The sequence below is a fragment of the Pelodiscus sinensis genome, chromosome 2, assembly GCF_052426305.1.
Source record: "Pelodiscus sinensis isolate ZL-2025 chromosome 2, ASM5242630v1, whole genome shotgun sequence".
Taxonomy (NCBI): domain Eukaryota; kingdom Metazoa; phylum Chordata; order Testudines; family Trionychidae; genus Pelodiscus; species Pelodiscus sinensis.
In genome coordinates, this window is record NC_143053.1 from 15,802,983 (window position 1) to 15,826,690 (window position 23,708).

At 44.3% G+C, this 23,708-nt stretch overlaps 1 protein-coding gene across 4 annotated transcripts in view; it reads left to right on the top strand.

The window, feature by feature from the left end:
* Window positions 1-23,708, top strand: part of DNAAF11 (dynein axonemal assembly factor 11) — a 62,602-nt gene that overhangs the window by 25,105 nt on the left and 13,789 nt on the right. For all 4 annotated transcript variants that reach the window (XM_075920119.2, XM_075920118.2, XM_075920120.2 and 1 more), the window contains 4 exons: window positions 7,390-7,455; window positions 9,585-9,654; window positions 11,119-11,214; window positions 21,717-21,802. In XM_075920119.2, coding sequence (XP_075776234.1) covers window positions 7,390-7,455; window positions 9,585-9,654; window positions 11,119-11,214; window positions 21,717-21,802 — 318 coding nt within the window. The remainder of the gene's footprint in view (window positions 1-7,389; window positions 7,456-9,584; window positions 9,655-11,118; window positions 11,215-21,716; window positions 21,803-23,708) is intronic.

Here is a 23,708-nt window from a genome sequence, read left to right on the forward strand (position 1 = left end):
AATAATAACTTTAAATCATAGAATCATAGAGCTGGAAGAGACCTCAGGAGGTCATCAAGTCCAGCCCCCTGCCCAAGGCAGGACCTATCCCAACAAAATCAACCCAGCCAGGGCTTTGTCAAGCCGAGACTTAAAAACCTCTAGGGATAGAGTCAAGTATCAGAGGGGTAGCCGTGTTAGTCTGAATCTGCAAAAGCGTCGAGGAGTCCTGTGGCACCTTATAGACTAACTGAAGTGTTGGAGCATAAGCTTTCGTGGGCAAAGACCCACTTCGTCAGACGCATGTACAGTACAGTGAATTTTCACCTCCTTAGGTAACCCATTCCAGTGCTTCACCACCATCCTAGTGAAATAGTTTTTCCTAATATCCAACCTAGACCTCTCTCATTTTAACTTGAGACCATTGCTCCATCTTGCAGTCCATTTCTCTAATCCATACTCCCTTAACTTGCTGGCAAGAATATTGTGGGAGACCGTCTCAAAAGCTTTGCTAAAGTCAAGGTATATCACATCCACTGACTTTCCCATATCCAGAGCCAGTTACCTCATCATAGAAGCTAATCAGATTGGTCAGGCACGACTTGCACTTCGTGAATCCATGTTGACGATTTCTGATCACTTTCCCCTCTTCCAAGTGCTTCAAAATGGATTCCTTGAGGATCCCTTCCATGATTTTTCTGGGCACTGAGGTAAGGCTGACTGGTCTGTAGTTCCCTGGATTGTCCTTCTACCCTTTTTTAAAGATGGGCAATACATTTGCCTTTTTTCAATCATCCAGGATCTCTTCTGATCTCCACGAGTTTTCAAAGATAAGGGCCAAAGTCTCCGCAATGACATTTGCGGAGTACCCTCAGTACCCTTGGTTGCATTAAATCGGGGCCCATGGATTTGTGTATGTTTAGCTTTTCTAAATATTTCCTAACTTGTTCTTTCCCCACCAAGGGCTGTCTGCCTCCTTCCCATACTGCATTGTCTAGTGCTTTTGTCTGGGAGCTGACCTTATCTGTGAAGAAAGAGGCAAAGAAAGCATTGATTACTTCAGCTTTTCCTACATCATCTGTCACTAGGTTACCTCCCTCATCCAGTAAGGGCCCCACACCCTCTTTGATCACCCTCTTATTGCTAACATGCCTGTAGAAACCTTTCTTGTTACCCTTCACATCCCTTGCCAGGTGCAATTCCAATTGCGCTTTCATAAGAACATAAGAATGGCCATACGGGGTCAGACCAAAGGTCCATCTAGCCCAGTAGCCTGTCTGCCGACAGTGGCCAGCACTAGATGCTCCAGAGGGTGTGGACCGAAGACAATGATCAAGCAATTTGTCTCCTGCCATCCTTCTCCAGCCTCTGACAAACAGAGCCCAGGGACACCATTTCTATCCCCTGGCTAATAGCCTTTTATGGACCTGACCTCCATGAAATTATCTAGCTTCTCTTTAAACTCTGTTATAGTCCTAGCCCTCACAGCCTCCTCTGGCAAGGAGTTCCACAGGTTCCCAGTTTCGCCTTCCTGATAACTCCCCTGCATTCTCGAGCAATATATTTATACTCCTCCCTAGTCATCTGTCTATGTTTCCATTTCTTGTAAGCTTCCTTTTTGTGTTTAAGCTCACCATGGATGTCCCCAGTAAGCCAATCTGGTCGTCTACCATATTTGCTTTTCTTGCTGCTCATTGGGATGGTTTCTTCCTGTGCCTTTAATAAGGCTTCTTTAAAATACTGCCAGCTCTCCTGGACTCCTTTCCCCTTCATGTAAGCATCTCAGGGAATCCTGCCCATCGGTTCTCTAAGGGAGTCAAAGTCTGCTCTTCTGAAGTCCAGGGTGTATATTTTATTACTATCCTTTCTTCCTTTGGTCAGGATCTTGAAATCTACTATCTCATGATCACTGCTTCCCAGGTAGTCACCCACCTCTACTTACCGTACTATTTCCTCCCTGTTTGTGAGCAGCAGGTCAAGCTGTGCATGGCCCCTGGTCGGTTCCTTCAGCACTTATTCCAAGAAGTTATCCCCAACATTCTCCAAAAACTTCCTCGATTTTCGGTGTACTGCTGTATTGGTCTCCCAATAGATATCAGGGTGATTAAAGTTGCTCATGAGAGCCAGGGCCTGCGACCTGGAAGCTTCTCTCAGTTGTCCAAAGAAAGCTTAGTCTACCTCATCCACCTGATCCGGCAGTCTATAGCAGACACCAACCACAACATTACCCCTGTTGCTTCCACCTTTAAATTTAACCCATAGACTCTCAACAGTCTTTTCTCTCTCTAAGTACTGAGCGCCGAGCAATCATACTGCTCTCTTACATACAGTGCAACTCCTCCTCCTTTTCTCCCCCACCTGTTCTTCCTGAACAGTTTATACCCTTCCATGACAGTGCTCCAGTCATGTGAGTCATCCTACCAAGTCTCCGTTATTCCAATCGAATCATAGGTCTTCGACTAGAACAGGGCTTCTCATTCTTCTTGTTTATTACCCAGGCTTCTCGCATTGGTGTACAAACACCTTAGATAACCAGTTGATTGCCCTACCTTCTCCATCCGAATCAGGGGTCCTCCCTTGTTGCTTGTTCCTCCTTGTGATTCTTCCCGGTGTCCGACTTCCTCATTTACCTCAGGGCTTTGTACACTGTCCCCCAACGAACCTAGTTTAAAGACCTCCTCACTAGGTTTGCAAGCCTGCCTGCGAAGATGCTCTTTCCTTTCTTGGTTAGGTGGATCCCATCTCTTCCTAACAATCTTCGTGCCCAGAACAGAGTCCCATGATCGAAGAAACCAAAGCCCTCTCTCCGATACCACCTGCGCAACCACGCATTTACTTCCTCAATTCAACGATTCCAACCCGGACCTTTTCCTTCAACTGGCCAGATGGATGAAAACACTACTTGCGCTTCAAATTCCTTGATCCGTCTTCCCAGCGCTACGTAATCTGCTGTGACCTGCTCAAGGTCATTCTTGGCCATATCGTTAATTCCTACATGGAGAGGCAGGAAGGGGTAGCGATCTGAAGGTTTAATCACTTTTGGAAGACTCTTGGTCACATCCTGAATGCGAGCTCCCGGTAAGCAGCACACTTCTCGAGATTGCAGGTCTGGACGGCAGATGGATGACTCAGTCCCTCTTAGGAGGGAGTCCCTGACCACCACCACCAATTTCCTTTTGGGGGTGATGGTTGTGGAACCCCCATCCCTAGGACTACGCATCCCATGCCTTCCGGTAGATGGCGTTCCCTTCTGATTTCTTCCCTGAGAGGTCCCTGCCAAAGCATTCTCCACCGCAGTGCCTGTGGAGAGAGCCTGAAAGCAGTTACTTACCTCTACAGGAATGGGGGAAACCTGAGTTGGCCTTCTTCTCCTTCTAGAGGTTACATGTTGCCAGTTTTCTTCCTTGTCCTGTACTGCCCTGACTGGCTCTTCAGTCTGCTGTGCTTGCAGGATTAAACGCTGCCTTCTTTCGAGGAAGTCTTCATCCTCTCTGATAGCACGTAGGGTCGATACTTGGGTTTTTATAATAGATATAGTATAATAATAGTATAATAATACTTTGCTTTTTATAACAGGTTCAATTGTGTAATTGAAGATATGTGATAATGTACTAGATCTGACAAATGCAAGAAATCAGTGCAGTATTTTGTTCCTGTTGAGGACGCAAGTGTAACCCCTCCTGTTCACTAGCACAGTGTGAGGTTATTCAGTATAGGAGAAGCCTTGTGACTTCTTACACAACTGTGGGAGGCTAGGTCTGAGGCTTCTTGATATGCTCTGCATTGTGTATGATGTGTGTGCACCTCAGACCAGACTCACTCAAACCACCAGGAACAGGCTTTATTCTGTAAAAAAACATAGAACAGGATCACAGTTCAGCAGCTGCTGCTCTCTGCATGCAGCCTGCATGCTGCTTCTAGCTCAGTCCCCGCTGAGACCCTGCTGGTGCAGAGGGTACGTCCTTGCAGGAAGTTCTCCCAACATGCTGCAGTTTGTAGTCCACAACTCATAGTTCCTAGGGCTGCTGGTGGAGCACACTGGACCTTGGGCTACACAAGGTTAATTATAGCACTATCCTGAAGTTAGGAAACTAATGAATTATCAATCAATTCAAAAATATTTAGCCACTCACTCTTTAACATTTGAAGAACTATTTACTCAAAAAGACGATGGCTATTTTACTTCTTTCCTGTCTCTGGTGTAGGGATCTGGCTAGTTGTAGAAAAGGGTTAATGATGTTTCACCATTGAAGGATCTGTATTAACAGTCACTTTGAATGTAGAAAAAAATACAACAGAGTAATTTTTTGGACCAGGACCAGGTCATTGCCTCTACTTGTAGGTGGAATGGAAACTTGGCATATCTGGACAGGGAGAATATAATGTACTTATTAGTGCATTGTTCCTTCCATTTGACTCTGTGCAAACCCCTCTATTGGAACTAGGGAGGTTAAATTTTGAAATTTTGATGAATCAACTAATTGAGTAGTCAGTGGAATTTCCATTGACTACTTGATTAGTTAGTAAGGGGGGGCGTTCACTAACCTGCTGTGTGTCTGCCTTTGAAATGTACAAGAGCTCTGTCTGCGACTCTTGTACATTTTAAAGGAAGAGGTTCAGCGGGACTGCTTAGGTCCCCACTCCTGAACCTCTCCCTTTGAAATGTATAAGAGCTGCAGGCAGGTCATGTACATTTCAAAGAGAGGGGCACAGCAGTCAGGACCCCACTGCACCTCTCCCCTTGAAATGTACAAGAATCGCCGCAGCTTTTGTACATTTCAAAGAGAGAGGAGTAGCAGTAGGGACGCCTCTGCCTCCCCTGCCCACTGAGGAGATGGTCCTGGGGGTGACCAGTTTTTAATCTGGCTCCCCCCAGCACTGGCTCCTCCCCCCCCTTGTTGCTTCTCTCTGACAGAGGCAGCAAGGGGAGGGTGAAGCATCTAGTTGAGTGACTTCTTGGCTACCCGATAAGCATATGCTTATCAGGTAGTCGACTAGTCGCTTACATCCCTAATTGGAATCAGATTCAGTAGCAGGGGAGAGAATTGAGCTGAGGGAAAACTCACCTATATTTTATTGCTGACATAGTTATTATTTGATATTGAAACTTTTCTGGAAGATGTTTCCAGAAGTATCAGCTAGCTGGGGAACCGTTGGAACTGTGCTGCATTTTCATTGGAAGAGGAGTTGAAAATGGTAGCACAGAGGTTCCATACAGATTGTCTTTGTCCTCAGCAGCTCCCATACAAGCCAAAAGATAGCAAGCATCTAATTCCCCTCTCCTACTGGAGGGAGTGATGAAGTCCAGTGAAGGGAATTTCACGATACTTCCTGAACCCTATACAAGTTTTCCCGTGTTGGGAGTGAAATGACACTTTGTGTCTTTTCCTAAGACCAGGACAGCTGCAAAAAGCAAAACTAACATAGCTTTTGGTTATTAGTATGGAGAGAATGTTGTCACATCTTTGGGAGGACAATCTAACCCCATGCAAATTTAACAGACTTGGAAAGTGTCATTTTATGCTCACTGCTCCTTGTTAGAATCTTGAGTGGTATGAAAGGAATGAATAGCAGTAACAGAAGTATTGGTGTTTATTCCAAGTACAGTACATCAGAAGAAGCTCATCCTTTTATTGATGTCTCCACTTTGTTATAAAAAATGTGTTGACACGAATAGAAAAAAAGAGTAATTTTCTGTGCAAAGACAAATCTATAATAGCTTGAAATTTTGTGTTGACAGTATGGAATTATGGTTTTGAGAGGCACAGACATTTAGAATAACACTTTAGCACTTTTCCTTTAGAAATAATGTTGCCCCAGAATTCTGCGTTGGTGTATTAGACATACAGATCTTCTGCACTGGAATTTAAGTCAGTAGATTTATGTATATACGGCCAGATTATGGTCGGCACTCGCACAGGTGTGTGGGAAGTACACAAGGAGCTTCCACCCCCATATTGCACGGCCTACGCCAGGGTCTGTGACCGTTCCTGCGCTCATTGCACCTCGGTAGTGAGTGGTACTACAAAGAAATTATGAGACACTTCTACAGCAAGGCATTTGGAAGGCACATTCCTTCTCTAGCATGGCTTCCGCATGGCTTGTAAGGTAAGTCTGGCTTTGCTGTACTAGACTTCTGCATTGCAAAGCAAAGTCAGGCTTCTCTCAGTGTTGTCTTTGAATATCTACATGGAAAATAGCTACATCCTGCATAGAAAGGATGCTGTGAAGAGAATATTTTACTTCCTTTTTCAGTTGTCCATGTGGTGGAAGAATCTGCCTTATAGGAAAAAGGCCTGAATACAGCTCTAGTGCTCATGGGAAAAGTCATGGAGATTTAGAATACAGTAAAACTCCAGTTGTCCGGCATCCAGTGGTCCGGCACTCCTGCTAGTCCGGCACCACCTGGAACCCGGAAGTTCTTCAGGCAGCTGGACAATTGGAGTTGCTCTGCCTCGGGCTTCCCCGAGTCAGCCGCTGGTCAGTTTCAGCAGCGGCTGAATTGAGGATGCCCAGGGCAGAGCAACTGGGGTGCTGGGTTGGTCCCGTAGTGCCGCTGGTCAGTTTCAGCAGTGGCTGACTTGGGGAAGTCTGGGGCAGAGCAGCTGGGGTGCTGCCGGGTTAATCCCGCAGTGCCGCCCCCCCATACTCCCCACTCCACCCCAGACCCCTCATAGCCCCCCCCTTCCGATAGTCCGGCATATCTGATAATCCGGCACCCCCTGGGTCCTAAAGGTGCCGGATTATCGGAAGTTTACTGTGTTTTGTTGAAGCCTCCTCAGACTGAGTGTATTGAAATACAGAGGACTAAATTAACAAATATTTCTGGCACATAACATTTTATAGTTGAGACCCATTTATTTAAAACTCTTAAGAGCTGAATTATTCCCATCAATTAGTTGGAACCCAGTGTATCTGAACCAGTGAGAGTCTAAATAGCAGCATGGCTCGCGGCAGCAGAGGCACTGCTTGTGCCAAGTACGTACCCAACAATTTCACATGGGTTCATGCTCAGCACACTAAGCCATGCTTCTGCAGCCATTACCTATGCCACTGTGGGTACACTATCATCAAGCTAGTGTAAGTATGTGTATGGGAGCAGAGGAATTACATCTCTAGCTTGTCATGTAAATGAAGCTACAGATACACCTACATTTTCTACATTAGACACATTTTCACCTGCAAATATCTCTCATTGACAGTTGTGTTTTAATTAAACTGACCTTGTACTCTACTTTCAATTAAGTTTTCATTTAAGGAACTCCGCTCCCCCCCTCAAAAAAACCAAACAAACCCGTACCCAATCTAATGAATGTAAAACATTAGTAATTGAATCATGTAATATGTATGGAACTGTTTGATCATCATCAGTTGTATTTATTCTGAAGGTGTTTTTATTATTATTACTAGGCTTCATTTCTTTTTGCAAGATGATGAAGAAAACAACCAGTTCATCCTGGATCTTGCTGTTTATAGGTCAGAATTATTTATTATCCTGATATTTGGGAGTGATTGTCATTGCTGTCATACACTGATATGCAGTATTCAAAATTCACTGTTCCACAACACATTGGGACTTTGTGAGGAATGGAATATACCTCCAGACCTATGGACAAGTGATGGGGTCCTTCATATCTTGAATGAAAATGGTCTTCTATGCTCCTTTTATAGGCATTCTTTGTTGATAAATCCATGTAAGCACAGTTCCAATGGTCCTTTCCTGAGTCCACAACAGATATTTTCCTTCAGCACCAACCTATTTCGAGATAAGCAAAATCTCCTTTGCTTTCCTCGCCCTCATCCAAATCTCTCCCACCCTTTAACTCTTGTGATCATGATGGCTATCCCTTGCACTGCAGTGGAAGAATTTTGCTCCATCTGAGCATCTGGTAGAGTAAAGCTTGTGCAGTTATTGGTTCCACAATTGGAAATTAGAACTGCTCTAGGAATTATTATGAGGACGTTCTGTTGCCTGTGTTATATAGGAGATGAGAATAGATGATCACAGTTGTCTCTCCTGCCCTCAAATCTATGTATGATGGGTCTTTTTTCCTTATACGCTGGTATTTCTGAGTTTCAGAATATGACTTGGATTTAAGCTGTGGACAAGCTTATTCAACAATATTGAAATGCAAAAATGCTGACTCCATTGTTGGTGTAGACCATTACAGTTCATTGATTTCAATAGGATAGATGTAAAAAGTTATTCTTCATATGGGAGCCAGTGTATTCTAGTGGATAGAGCACTAGGGATGTTAAATTTTGATTGACTAATCGAATAGTCGGTAAGGGTGCCTCTGCCTTTGAAGTGTAGAAACAAACCCCAGTGCTATTGCTACAGTTCAAAGGTGAAAGCATTGAGGTTGAGCATGGGGCCAACAGGGCAGTCCCCCACTGGCCCCATGCTCCCTGTGGTGTTTCAAAGCGGTAGTGCCACATGGAGCCCAGGGTCAGCTGGGGACTCCTTTGCTGACTCTGGGTTCCATGCGGCGCTGCTGCTTTGAAACACTGCAGGGAGCCCGGCGTCAGGCTCCTCACTGCATTTCAAAGTGGCAGCTCCCCGGGGAGCCCAGGGTCAGCAGTGGAGTCCCCAGTTGATCCCAGGCTTCACAGGGTGCTGCCACTTTGAAATGCCATGAAGAAAAGCCGCGTGCAGCCTGGAGATTCCCCAGCTGGCCCCAAGCTCCATGCAGCACTGCCACTTTGAAGCACTCTCTCCTCTTCCTCCCCTTGCTGCATCTTTCTGATGGAGACAGCAAGTGAGGGGAATGACTACTGTGTTGACTATCCAATAAGCATTTGCTTATCGGGTAGTCAACTACTCGAGTAGTCGTTCACATTCCTATAGAGCACTGTACTGGGATTTGAGAGACCTGGGTTGTATTTTGGGCTTTGCCACTGGCTTGCTATGTTACATCAGAGTACCAAAAGGCATTTTGGGGGGCAAGTCAGTTCACCTTCCAATGCCTCACTTTCCCAGCTGGTAACATGGACATAATGCATTAACCTTGTTTAAAAAGCACTTTGAGATCTATTCATGAACAGCACTCCATAAGAGCTAGGTATATTATATTATATTATATTATATTATATTATATTATATTATATTATATTATATTATATTATATTATATTATATTATATTATATTATATTATATTATATTATATTATATTATATTATATTATATTATATTAAAGCTCAACAATTAAATCTCTGTAAAGGAAAGTGGCAAGATGGAAGATTTTCACTTGCAAATTAACCAACATCTACTAGGCATGAAACAGGGATAAAATTTACTAGATTAATACAAAAAACTTGCTCATTTTTCATTGTAATTTTCACAATTATTGCTTATTATTTATATTGCTATAACAAGCCAATGTCAAAATAAGAATCTGGGTCCCATTGTGCTGGCCACTGTAAAAACACAGCCCTAAATAGCTTAAATTCTAAGATTCTCTCAAATAACTTAGTTACATTGGAATAATTAAATGGCACTTTTTTCAAATTGCAAACCTACAATTAATGAGATGCAAAGTCTTAACTGCTTTCTTCTGAATGATGTTAACTTACTTAAAGTAATTCATTTTACCTCTTTCTGAAGATATCTGGATAGCTCTTTAATTGATGTTGATGTCCAGCCAACTTATATACGTGTAATGGTGAAGGGTAAGGTTAGTATTTGCTTATTACTTTTAATTAAAATCGAGAACTCCACTTTTCATGTCTGTTGTCACTCATTTTCTGGTTTATTTTTGGTATAAGAACGAAATCTTTTCCCATTGTAGATGGTGCTTGGTTCTGCCGTTAGGGCATGGGACTGGACTTGATGACCTCTCGAGGTCCCTTCCAGTTCTAGTGTTCTATTCTGTGATTCTGTGAAATCACAGCAAAGCTCTCAATGCATTTTTATTTTGCCTCAGTCTTCACAGACAAGGTCAGCTGCCAGACTGCTGCACTGGGCAGCACAGTATGGGAAGGAGGTGAGCAGTCAGTAGTGAAAGAACAGGTTAAGGACTATTTAGAAAAGCTGGACAAGCACAAGTACATGGGGCTGGATCTGACATAACCAAGGGTGCTGAGAGAGTTGGTTGATGTGATTGCAGACCCTTGGCCATTATCTTTGAAAATCATGGCAATCAGGGGAGATCCTGGCCAATTGGAAAAAAAGGCAATCACTTAATTTCAATGGAACATAGGCACCTAAATACATTTGAGGATTTGAACTTTACTGGCTTGTAGCTTCACACCAAAAAAAATGAATAGGTCTAAGTGATTGGTAACCAAATAGGTCTGAAGAGAAAATAATAGTATAATTAGGTTAGGAAATAAACTAAAAATTCAAAAGTACTCACAGCACCTTTTTAAAATGTATTATTCCAAGTGGTGTGTAACCACACAGGAAAAAACACTTACCACACGGATGCTATTTGTGACTAAGAAGTGGACTGGGAAGGTATAGGCACTGAGATATTGGATTCTCTTCTCAAAACTTTTTTTCTTTTCAGTGAAGATACTGTTTGTTTACATTAGATAAAGTGAGATTAGAATTATACTCACAATCTGTAATTTACAGTGGACAGAGAGAATTGGATGTATATTTTGATGAAAAGCCCTTTTAAGAGAACTTCCATTTTCTGCCTTTTGTGATTTTTTTCAATTTAAATTGAATTCCTATTTATAATTATTTGCACATGCACAAATTTCAAAATTATGTTAGTCTTTCTCATTTAATTGTTAGTATGACTCAAACATCATTTTATATCCTTCTTTAAAAGTGTCACTTTTCTATGACAGCAATTTAGGCATGCATATTATAGATATATATTATACACACATATATATTGTAAATGAAGGTTGTTTAACATGCAGATCAGTCATTTGGATTTGTCTGTGTGTGTGTGTGTGTGTGTGTGTGTGTGTGTGTGTGTGTGTGTGTGTGTGTGTGTGTGTGTGTGTGTGTGTGTGTGTGTGTGTGTGTGTGTGTGTGTGTGTGTGTGTGTGTGTGTGTATATTTTTCAGATCTTTCCTGTCTTTCAGATTAAAATATAAGTGAATAGTATTTCTGTATGTTTTCTGCCCTGCCTGGGTAAAAAATATTTTAATACCATTTATTCCATCCTTCTGTTGTCCTTTAGCCATTTCAACTTGTGCTTCCTGCAGAGGTGAAGCCAGATAGCAGCTCTGCTAAAAGATCTCAGACAACTGGACATTTAGTTATCAGCATGCCAAAGGTATATACACTATACAAAGCTACTTATATATCAACAGTATTTTAAGAAAATTGTATGGATTGTACCTGAAATACATTACTAGCTAATGGAATCAGGTCAACATTTACTGTCAGAACTCATATCTGTTAGAGCTTTACACACAGATAGAATAATCATATAATTTACACCCTTGATTTTCTTTCGTTCTTTCGTTCTTTCTTTCAAAAATAATCCCATTAGAACTGTTTAACTGTATTATTTATTCAAAACAAAACCTGCTATATTTAAGATTTAAATATTTCATGAAGAATCTGCAATCTAAGCTGTGAAGAGTTGTAATAGATCATAAGAACCAGAAGATTTAAATTCACTATAAAGAGACAAGTCTACTTTCTACTCTGAGTGACAAAAACTTAAACATTTGCACTATGTACTACATTAAGGACAAGAAATGGTGGCGCAGACAAGCTTTGTTTGGAACAGGATCGCTGGGAAGGGGCAGTTACCTTTGTTCTCCACTGTCCTTTTAGAATAAATTATAGTTGCTGTGACTTACCATCACCAGAACTGAAGAATGCCCTATATTTAAAATTCTTTCAATGACCATAAGCTATGGTGGTAGCTGTAAGAAAACCACATTATTTTTAAATGTCTTTTATTCAAACAAAGTTATTTTAAAAAATTATTTCTCTTACTCTAGTTCCATGTATTAAATCTAGTCTGTGTCCCTCAAGTTGCAAGCCATCTGTCCTCCCATGCCTGGAAAGCCTCTCATTAACTCATACTGTAGCTCAAACTATGAGCTTGCATCTTCACTAGCAGGTAGTTGGAAGTATGCTTATGATTTCATTGATTTGATCAAGATTCACATCTTGGTTCAAAATTCACTTAGATAAAATCCTGATTAAATATGTGCTTTTCTAAGCTGATTTATTTGAAACTGGGGCTCTGACATTAAGCATCTTGGTTGATGCACTTTTTGAAAGTTTTTTTTTGAGCAAATGAATCTTGTATATTCATTTATCCTTTCAGTTTTTAAAAATACTAACAGATGCCTATCCTGTGCTCTTGCTGTCCTTGCAGTATATTAAAATGTACAATATTCCAGACAGTCTCTAAATATATTCAAATATACTGCCTAAAATTACTTGCCAAGAAAGCCAGTTCTACATATCCTAAGTGAATATTCCCTCTTTAATATCATAATTTGGATTATATTTACACTAGAGGATGTACCTGGCATTTCTTGGGTCTTTCAAGGCAGAGTGCTAGAGGTGTGGGGAGTGCAGGGGTCAGAGCAGGAGCTTGGCAATGTGGGGGATCAGGGCTGGGGGCTGAAGAAATGGGGGTAAAAGAGTCAGGGTTGGGGGGCGAGGAGGTGCTCAGGGCAGGAGAATGGGGGCCCAGGGAGTACAGGAGCTGGTGGGGTTTCCTGAAGTGGGGGCCATGCTGACTGGGTGGTGGCTCCTTGGGTTTGGCTGCAGTGAGGGCCACACTTCCTGGGCTAGGCATGGGTGGGAACTGTGCTGGCCAGGTGGTGGCTCCTCAGGGCTGGCCATGACGGAGACTGCACTGTGCGGACAGTGGCTCCCTGGGGCTGGCCGTCGTGGGGGCCACACTGGCCAGGAGACAGCTCTCCAGGCTGGCCATGAGGGGGGCCACGCTGGCCAGATGGTGGATACCCAGGGCTGGCAATTGCAGCGACCTAAGGTGGTGGGAGGGAAACCTTACCTCCACCCCTGCCCCATGCTGATCTAATGGGGTTAAGCTGTCCTGATCATAGAATCATAGAGCTGGAAGAGACCTCAGGAGGTCATCAAGTCCACCCCCTGCCCAAGGCAGGACCAGTCCCAACTAAATCAACCCAGCCAGGGCTTTGTCAAACAGAGACTTAAAAACCTCTAGGGATGGAGATTCCACCACCTCTCTAGGTAACCCATTCCAGTGCTTCACCACCCTCCTAGGGAAATAGTTTTTCCTAATATCCAACCTAGACCTCTCCCACTGTAACTTGAGACCATTTATCCTTGTTCTGCCATCCGTCCCTACTGTGACCAGCCATTTCTCCATCCTCTTTGAAATCTTCCTTCAGGAAGTTGAAGGCTGCTATCAAATCCCCCCTCACTCTTCTCTTCTGCAGACTAAACAAACCCAGATTCCTCAGTCTCTCCTCATAGGTTATGTGCTCTGGCCCCTTAATCATTTTGGTCACCCTCCTCTGGACTCTTTCCAATGTGTCCACATCCTTTCTATAGTGGCGCGCCCAGAATTGGACACAATATTCTCGATGTGGCCTCACCAGAGCCGAATAAAGGGAAATAATCACTTCTCTGGATCTGCTGGCAATGCTCCTCCTAATGCAGCCCATTATGCCATTAGCCTTCTTGGGTACAAGGACACACTGTTGACTCATATCCAGCTTCTCATCCACTATAATCCCCGGGTCCTTTTCTGCAGAACTGCTACTTAGCCATTCAGTCCCCAGCCTGTAAGAATGCTTGGGATTCTTCTGTTGCAAGTGCAGGACTCTACACTTGTCCTTGTTGAACCTCATCAGATTTCTTTTGGTCCAATCCTCTAATCTGTCCAGGTCACTCTGGACCCTATCCCTAGCCCTATCCAGCATATCTACCTCTCCCCCTACCTTAGTGTCATCTGCAAACTTGCTGTGGGTGCAATCCATCCCCTCTTCTAGGTCATTAATAAAGATGTTGAACAAAACTGGTCCAAGAATAGATCCTTGAGGTACTCCGCTAGAAACCGACCGCCAATCTGACATCGAGCCGTTGATCACTACCCTTTGGGCCCAACAGTCTAGCCAGCTTTCTGTTCATCTTACAGTCCATTTATCCAATCCATATTCCCTTAACTTGATGGCAAGAATATTGTGGGAGACCATTTCAAAAGCTTTGCTAAAGTCAAGGTATATCACATCCACTGACTTTCCCATATTTACAAAGTCAGTTACCTCATCATAGAAGCTAATCAGATTGGTCAGGCATGACTTGCTCTTCATGAATCCATGTTGACTATTCCTGATCACTTTTCTCTCTTCCAAGTGCTTCAAAATGGATTTATTGAGGATCCCTGTATGATTTTTCCAGGGACTGAGGTAAAGCTGACTGGTCTTTAGTTCCCTGGATTGTCCTTCTTCCCTTTTTTAAAGATGGGCAATACATTTGCCTTTTTTCTTTCATCTGGGATTTCTCCCAATCTCCACAAGTTTTCAAAGATAATGGCCAAAGGCCAAAGATAATGGCCAAAGCCCATCTCTGTCTCCTTGCTGTCCCTCTATGGTCATTACACAGTATAACTGTCCCTTCTAGCAGCCCCCTCCGTTTCCGTGTTATGAAAAACAATCACATTCCAGGCACATCCCATTGTCCAGGTACAACCAAACTCTTACATTGCTTTAAGTTATGATAAGAAAGAGCTGCATATCAAATTTGGTGTTCGTAGTTCTGACCATTTAAGAGGAGTTCTTGAACAAACAGACTGGCAGATGGATAAACTCGCTTGCTCACTCACAGACAAACTCTCTCAAATATATAGCAGACTTATGTTTTAGCTTGGTTGTTTAGGTGAGGGTTTGGCATTACTAAGTGCCTTGGTGAAAGGGTAAAATCCAGGCTTCTAGATCACAGAAGAATCATGAAAAATGTGGAAGTCTGCTGAATAGGGGGCCAGAGAACAGGGAAGCTGCACAGCCCCTTCTGTCCTGAAGACAAATATTTTTCCAATCCACTCTTGTGTATGTGTATGATGGGAGCAGAATGCTGACCCTCTGCTTCCAGTAGGCCCAGAAACTGCATGTATCTGCTGGCTTGAAAATGCATATATGATAGGGGCAGCAGAGTACATTGGCTTATCCTGCCCATACTTCCAGCATTGGATGCTCAGGATATACACACTGGCTATTCTATGTAGCAGTGACAGATGTTGTTCCCCATCACTGGGAACATGTGGCAGAGCAGATAGCTTGTTTAGTTGGGGTGTAGACCTGTGATGGGGTGGACAAGACCCCGATATCCCTGCTGGAGGCCTTTCTGCACTCTGCCCAGCAACAGGAGCAGAAGAGAAGTCCTCCAAGCAGAACAGAGTGGCAGCCTCTGCTGCAGCCAATCAGGGTACAGCAGACCAATTTAAAAGAAGCTGCTGGGCCAGGGCTTGGTAGTTCCTTCCTGGAGCTTGACCCAGGCAGACCTGAGGGCTGACTGGTAGAACAGCAGCACTCTGGACAGCTCCGAATGGAGCTGGACTTCGTACTTGGTCAGAACCAGGTCCCACGTCTGAAGACTAGCCAGTAAGCCAACAGCAACTCTTGCAGAATCTTGGACAGGGAGGACTTGACCACAAGGCCCAAGAGAAAAGGGCTGGATAGAGCAGCTTCCCAGGGAAGTGGCCCAGGGACGTGACAGCAACCAATCACTTTGAGACTCAGCAGGTAACTGCTACTTATAGGGTCCTTGGGACAGGACCCAGAGGAATGGGTGAGTCTGGGTCCCCCCAACCCCAGCAACCACAACACGGGGTAAGAAGGGGCCTGGCCCGAGGCCACATACCAGACAGTTCCTCTCCCGCAGACAACCTGGTAGAGACTACAAGACTCCCCCCAGAATCCGCGGAGTGCTCATAAGAAGGGCGGAGCCTGTTACAAGACCATTTCCTAGAATTGTAGGAGCCCTATTGACACTAGAGACATGTCCCATTCTCTCGGCTTCTTTGGATGTTTTAAAACCATTGTTAATAAAGGTTAGCAACATCATGGAGACCATCATTTAGTCTAACACATCTGAGACCATCAGCATTACTTGGGAGTATTCTTGTGATAATATCTAGGGGTATGTCTACACTACAAAGTTAATTCGAACTAACAGATGTTAGTTCGAATTAACTTTGATAGGCGCTACACATACAAACCGCTAGTCTGAACTTAATTCGAACTAGCGGAGCGCTTAATTCGAACTAGGTAAATCTCATTCTACGAGGACTAACACCTAGTTCGAATTAAGCAGTTTGAATTAAGGGCTGTGTGGCCACTTAATTCGAACTAGTGGGAGGCTAGCCCTCCCCAGCTTTCCCTGGTGGCCACTCTGGGCACCACCAGGGAAACTCGTCTGCCCCCCTCCCGGCCCCGGAGCCCTTAAAGGGGCACAGGCTGGCTCCGGTGCCCGTGCCAGGTGCAAGCCTGCCAGCACCCAGCCAGCAGACCCTGCACCTGGCACGGCTCGAGCCAGCCACCCGCTGCCACCCAGCCCTCCGCCTCTTCCCAGGACCAGGCTGCCGGCTCCCAGGAGCCTGCACAGGTCCGCAAGAGGCGGGCGCCCGCCTGGTCTAGTGCGGACATCGTGGACCTCATCCACGACCTCCGCACTAGGCACAGGAAAGTGGCTGTCTAGGGCAGGATAGCTGCCAGCCTGGCCACCCAGGAGCAGGTGTGCATGAAAATCAGGGTAGTCCAGTGAGACCCCCGACCCTGAGCACTGAGCTTAGAATGGCCGTACTGGGTCAGACCAAAGGTCCATCTAGCCCAATAGCCTGTCTGCCGACAGTGGCCAACACTAGGGACCCTGGAGGGGATGGACCGAAACAATGACCAAGCCAATTGTCTCGTGCCTTCCATCTCCAGCCTTCCACAAACAGAGGCCAGGACACCATTTCTACCCCCTGGCTAATACCACTCCATGAACCCAACTTCCATGACTTTATCTCACTTCTCTTTAAACTCTGTTATAGTTCTAGCCTTTACAGCCTCATGCAGCAAGGAGTTCCACAGGTTGACTATTTGCTTTGTGAAGAAGAACTTTCTGTTATTAGTTTGAAGCCTGCTACCCATTCATTTCATTTGGTGTCCTCTAGTCCTTCTATTATGGGAACTAATGAAGAACTTTTCTTTATGCACCCTCTCCACACCACTTCTGCTTTCATAGACCTCTATCCTATCCCCCCTCAGTCTTCTCTTTTCTAAGCTGAGAAGTCACAGTCTCTTTAGCCTCTCTTCATAGGGGACCTGTTCCAAACCCCTGATCATTTTAGTCGCCCTCCCCTCTCCCACCCTCTCTCTTCCCCTCTCCCACCTCCGGGTATGTCTACACTACAAAGTTAGTTCGAACTAACGGACGTTAGTTCGAACTAACTTTAATAGGTGCTACACTAGCGCTCCGCTAGTTCGAATTTGAATCGAACTAGCGGAGCGCTTAGTTCGAACTAGGTAAACCTCATTTTACGAGGACTAACGCCTAGTTCGAACTAGCTAGTTCGAACTAAGGGCTGTGTAGTCCTTTAGTTCGAACTAGTGGGAGGCTAGCCCTCCCCAGGTTTCCCTGGTGGCCACTCTGGCCAACACCAGGGAAACTCTATGCCCCCCTCCCGGCCCCGGACCTCTTAAAGGGGCACGGGCTGGCTCCGGTGCCCGTGCCAGGTGCAAGCCTGCCAGCACCCAGCCAGCAGACCCTGCACCTGGCACGGCACAGAGCCACCCACCCGATGCCCCCCAGCCCACCCCCTCTTGCCGGGACCAGGCTGGCGGCTCCCGGGAGCTTGCCCTGGACCGCAAGAGGCGGGCACCTTCCTGGGCTAGTGCGGACATCGTGGACCTCGTCCACGATCTCCGCACTAGGCACAGGAAAGTGGCCGTCTAGGGCAGGAGAGCTGCCAGCCTGGCCACCCAGGACCAGGTGTGCATGAAAATCAAGGGGGTCCACTGAGACCCCCGACACTGAGCCCTGAGCTTACAGTGGCCGTACTGGGTCAGACCAAAGGTCCATCTAGCCCAGTAGCCTGTCTGCCAACAGCGGCCAACCCTAGGGACCCTGGAGGGGATGGACCGAAGACAATGACCAAGCCATTTGTCTCGTGCCATCCCTCTCCAGCCTTCCACAAACTTTGGGCAGGGACACCACTCCTACCCTCTGGCTAATAGGACTCCATGGACCCAACCTCCATCACTTTATCTCACTTCCCTTTAAACTCTGTTCTAGTTGTAGCCTTCACAGCCTCCTGCAGCAAGGAGTTCCACAGGTTAACTATTTGCTTTGTCAAGAACAACAACTTTCTCTTACTAGTTTCAAGCCTGCTACCCATTCCTTTCCTTTGGTGTCCTCTAGTCCTTCTTTATGGGAACTCAGGAAGAACTTTTCTGAATGCACCCTCTCCACCCAACCCCTGCTTTTAGAGACCTCTATCCTGTCCCCCCTCCATCTTCTCTTTTCTAAGCTGAACAGTCCCAGTCTCTGTAGCCTTTCTTCATCTGGGACCTGTTCCCAACCCCTGATCATGTTAGTTGCCCTCCCCTCTCCCAGCCTTTCTCTTCCCCTCTCCCACCTCCTTTTCCCAGTCTCCCCCAGTTTTTTTTCAATAAAGACAGAGTCAATGTTGGAAGAAATGTTATCTTTATTTTGTACATCAATAAGAAGGGGGGCTAAGGAAGGGTAAGTGGAAGGAGGTGAGGGAGGAATGGGGTACGAGCCCCCGATGGGGAGGACTGGGCTGGCTCTGCGGGCTTCTGGGGGTGGAAGCTCTCCTGCAGCCCCCCAATTACTCCCTCTCCCCAGATGGCAGCCTGCGGCAAGTGCAGCCGGGCTGATGGCCGAGTGGTGTGATGTGCCCAGTGTGGGCACTCAGGGCACTCCAAGCCAGAACTTCTTTGCAAGCGGGGCACCCCTTAGAACTGTGTGTCCGGGGTGGGGGTCGGGACCCTTTAAGCGCAGCCCTCGGCTAGCCTGAGACAGCATCTCCATGCTCTAAGTCCTCCTTTTATGCCCTGCCGGCACTGCTTCCGGCCATCCTTAAGCCCTGTTCAGAGTCCACTCAATGTGGACTTGCTAGTTCGAACTAGCAAAACGCTAGTTCGAACTAGTTTTTAGTTCTAGATGCGTTAGTTCGAACTAGCTTAGTTCGAATTAACTAAATCGAACTAAGTTAGTTCGAACTAGCGCTGTAGTGTAGACGTACCCTCCTTTTCCCAGTCTCCCCAAGTTTTGTTCAGTAAAGAGAGTTTCTATTTTTGACCACACGTGTCCTTTATTTTGTACATCAGGAAGGGGGGCTAGGGAGGGGTAAGTGGACGGAGGTGAGGGAGGAATGGGGTACGAGGCACTCAGGGTACTCCAAGCCAGGACTGCTTTGCAAGCGGGGAACCCCTGAGAACTGTCTGTCCAGGGTGGGGGTCGGGTCCCTTTAAGCACAGCCATCGGCTAGCCTGAGACAGCAGCTCCACACTCTAAGTCCTAACCTGATGCCCTGCTGGCACTGCTTCCTGCCAGCCTTAACCTCGGTTCAGGGTCCACTCAGTGTGGACATGCTAGTTCGAATTAGCAAAACGCTAATTTGAACTAGTTTTTAAGTCTAGATGCGCTAATTCGAATTAGCTTAGTTCGAATTAGTGCTGTAGTGTAGACATACCCTAGCTTAATAGGCATTGCCAGAGTAAAGATGATTGAGAGTTGATGCAGAATTGTCTCAAAACATGTCAGTGATAAGGCAGACTTAATAATTATCCTGCCCTATGTTTAACCTTTGTATTCTAGATTTACAACTTTTCCGCAGCCCCCAAAAATTTGCAACTATGTAAATGACCTAGCAAATCTTTGTTACTGAAATGTAAAGAATATTAAGCAAATAGACTTGCTCCCAGTAGGCTTTCTGTAATGCTGCTGAACAACCAATCACTTCTCAGTAGAGGCCTGATCCAAAGCCACAGAAGTCAATGAGTATCTGTTGTTGGCCTCAGTCGGCTTTGGAACAGGCCCTAACACATTTTGACACTCAGCCTCCATTCTGTTCATAGATTCCCATTCTTTTAAAAGCAAAAATAAAGGGGCCCTTTTCTTGCTCTTTGGTGACCTTTGTGTAATTCAGATTGTGGAGACAATCTGAATCCAGATGAAGTAAAAGAATCCAGGTAAAGTAAAAGAAAGCATTTAATGTTTCTAGTCACTTTGCTGTTAATTCTCAGAATTATTATCCTGACTTCTCTTGCAGCAAGGATAATAATTTTCAGCATGTTTTCAGTTTTATAAGTTGAACCTCTCTAAACTGAGACTCTCTGGTCCAGCAACATCTGTCGTCCTGCAGGACCATGAATGATCATGGAACCAGAGAGTCCTGGTGGAGGGCCGGCATCTGGGAGCCCTACGGGGGCCTGGGAGCCCAGCTGAGCTGGCTGCAGGGGGGCTGGCATGGCAGTGGGCTCCAGTAGGGGGCAGCAGGGGCCAGTGGAAAGGAGCCGGCGAGGCCAGCATGGCAGCAGATTTCTGGTGGGGCTGTGAGCCCAGCGGGGATGGTGGCCATGAGGCAAATGGGACTGCATATATGGTTATTTACAAACATAATATTTTTGTTCTCGTGTTTGTCCACATGAATTCCACATCTGGTGCACATGTACCATCTATCTGTAAGATTGGATTCTTTTCAAATAACAGTGTCTGTTGGAGTTATGCTTTGATTTTAACATCTAGATCACTCTTTATAGCTGAGGGTATAGAGAGGCTAGTGGCCAGACTGCCCGCCAAGTCTTTCTTTACTTCCTGTGGCAGAGCTGTCTTTATTCCAGTATATTCTAAGCTTTTGCCTCCAGAAAGAGTTCACTGCTTGAGAGTCAATGGAAATGAAAATACATGAGGAAAATCACTCAAAAAAAAAAAAAAACAGGACTGTGTAGCACTTTAAAGACTAACAATACAGTCCTGTTTTTTGTTTCAGCTGCACCAGACTAACACGGCTAAATTTCTACCACTATTCTCAAAGAAGAAAGAGCAGGTTACTTACTCTACAATAGCTGTAGTTCTTTGAGATGTGTTGGCCATGTTTATTCGTTTATTCCATGACCTGCCCTCCTTCTTAGCTCCTATATCCTCTGTATTCTATTTTAGTAAAGTAATTGGAGGATAAATGCAGCCATTGAATTCTTTATTCCGTTAGTTATAGGGAGTGAGAGGGCAATTCAGGGTACACATATGATCTCCAAAGAACCTGTTGTTCAAAAAGAATCAGATCCTGTGAATGGGGTGAATATAAATCTCAAGTAAAATAAATGTGAAGAACACATCTCAAAGAACCACAGTTACTGAGAGTAAGTAACATTCTTTGCAACTAACATGGTACTAAAGAAAACTTGTTTATATGAATGTTGTATAATCATTTCACTGAGGTAAAACTGATTACAATTTACTTGTGCATTTATGTTGCACTATATAACGCTACATGAAGTGTATGTTATTATGAATAAACTTTAAAATCCAACAGAGGAACCTCGGGCTAAAGTAAAAAAATCATAAAACATGAAAAAAAATCACATTCTCACCTTGGTTATTTTTAAGGCACTCATACAGTAATACGGTACTCTATATGAGATTTTTATAATGCTTCAAATGTGATCTTGTTGTTAAAAGCTCAGAACAGTCAGAAAATATTATATAAAATGGCTATGTTTCTACAGTCCTTTATTAAAGGATTGTTTTAATGTTTTTGCACATTAATCCAGGATATGTTTTAACAGCTATGGTGATATATTTTTATTCTAGGCTCAAGAAATAATTATGGCTAACCAAAAAGTACGCACTTTGGTCAAACCTTCTAACAGTAACAAATCACAAACAAATGTAAAAAGGTAACTTTTTTTCTTTATAACCTACATGTTTTTGCATATTAGTTATTTACTTGTCAGAATATTGCTGGCCAATAAGTATATAATCATTCGAAGTACAAAAGTATTGATTTGTACAAAGTAGAAAGTTACATAAAATCTTTAGACTAATGGCCTATCCAATACTGTTTATAAAGTGATCTGTTCCAATAGCAGGGCCAAAAAAGCACTTATTACTACAGAGCATTTGTGTTCTAACAGCTGTCATTCAGACTATTAAGCAATCACAAATAGTTCAATAGAAAATTATCTAGGTGCTACAGTTGTCCTACTGCACCAGCCATCACTTTCCTACAGCCCCCCGCCCCTCCCCCGCATCACCATAGGGAATGGATCTTGTAACCGATGCATCATTTCAGCCCGTTCTATGTTGTAATAAATACAGTGTTTGATAGCAGTTTAAAAGTTTGTTTTTAAGATTAAAATAACTTCCTAGTATTAGTTTGTAGTAGATGTTTTGAGTTTGATTCCACTGTTGCTTGGTTTCATTCCATTCTAACATGGCATATCGAGATAAAAAGTCTAATAGTGAATATTACCTGTCATGGTAATAAGATGTCTGTGATTGATGGGTACACCCAGGTTTCTGAATTGCCTAAGGGAGGGGCATTCCATATGTTACTGTAACCTCATTTTCAAATGGATTTACCTCTTGGCCTACAGTACTGCTGGTAATGGAGCTAATCCTTAGTACCCAGCTGTCAGAAAATGATTTTCTTTCTTCTGTTCACATTATCTCAAAAGAATCAACTCCCTCCCAGTTTGGAATAGCCGTGCTCTAGAACTCAAGAAGCCAGTGCTCTTACTAGAAACTCAGGGTTCAGACTCACTGGCAAACACATTTTATAAAGCTTCTGTATGAAAAAGAAGCAACGTGGATTCTGGGCACTCTTCTTGTGTCCAGCAAATAGTACACATGGTCAAAAAATACCGTAAGGGCAATGAATTTTAATAGTCAAGTAGTAAGTAGTGGTAAGTTTGGATTACTTCTAATCTCTTTCAGGAGGTGCATAACAAAGTGTATTGGACTTGCACTTTTAGAAGTAACAAATCTTTTCAGCATAAAAGAGACCATTGAAATACTCAAGGACACCAGCCAACAGCCAAGAATATCACACTTCTTTTTACACTTGCTAGCAGAGTCATCTCAGTTCTAAGAGTGTCAAACCAATCTAAGAACCGCATGAGCCAGGAACAGATGGGTGATCACCCTCCTTAGCTCCTGTGGTTCCATAAGAACATAAGAATGGCCATACTGGGTCAGACCAAAGGTCCATCTAGCCCAGTAGCCTGTCTGCCGACAGTCGCCAGGACCAGGTGCCCCAGAGGGCATAGACCGAAGACAGTGATCAAGCGATTTGTCTCCTGCCATCCTTCTCCAGCTTCTGACAAACAGAGGCCAGGGACACCATTTCTATCCCCTGGCTAATAGCCTTTTATGGACCTAACCTCCATGAAATTATCTAGCTTCTCTTTAAACTCTGTTATAGTCCTAGCCTTCACAGCCTCCTCTGGCAAGGAGTTCCACAGGCTGACTACACGCTGTGTGAAAAATAACTTTCTTTTATTAGTTTTAAACCTGCTACCCATTAATTTCATTTGGTGTCCTCTAGTTCTTCTATTATGGGAACTAATAAATAACTTTTCTTTATTCACCCTCTCCACACCACTCATGATTTTATAGACTGCTATCATATCCCCCCTCAGTCTCCTCTTTTCTAAACTGAAAAGTCCCAGTTGCTTTAACCTCTCTTCATATGGGACCCGTTCCAAACCCCTGATCATTTTAGTTGCCCTTTTATGAACCCTTTCTAAGGCCAAATTATCTTTTTTGAGGTGAGGAGACCACATCTATACACAGTATTCAAGA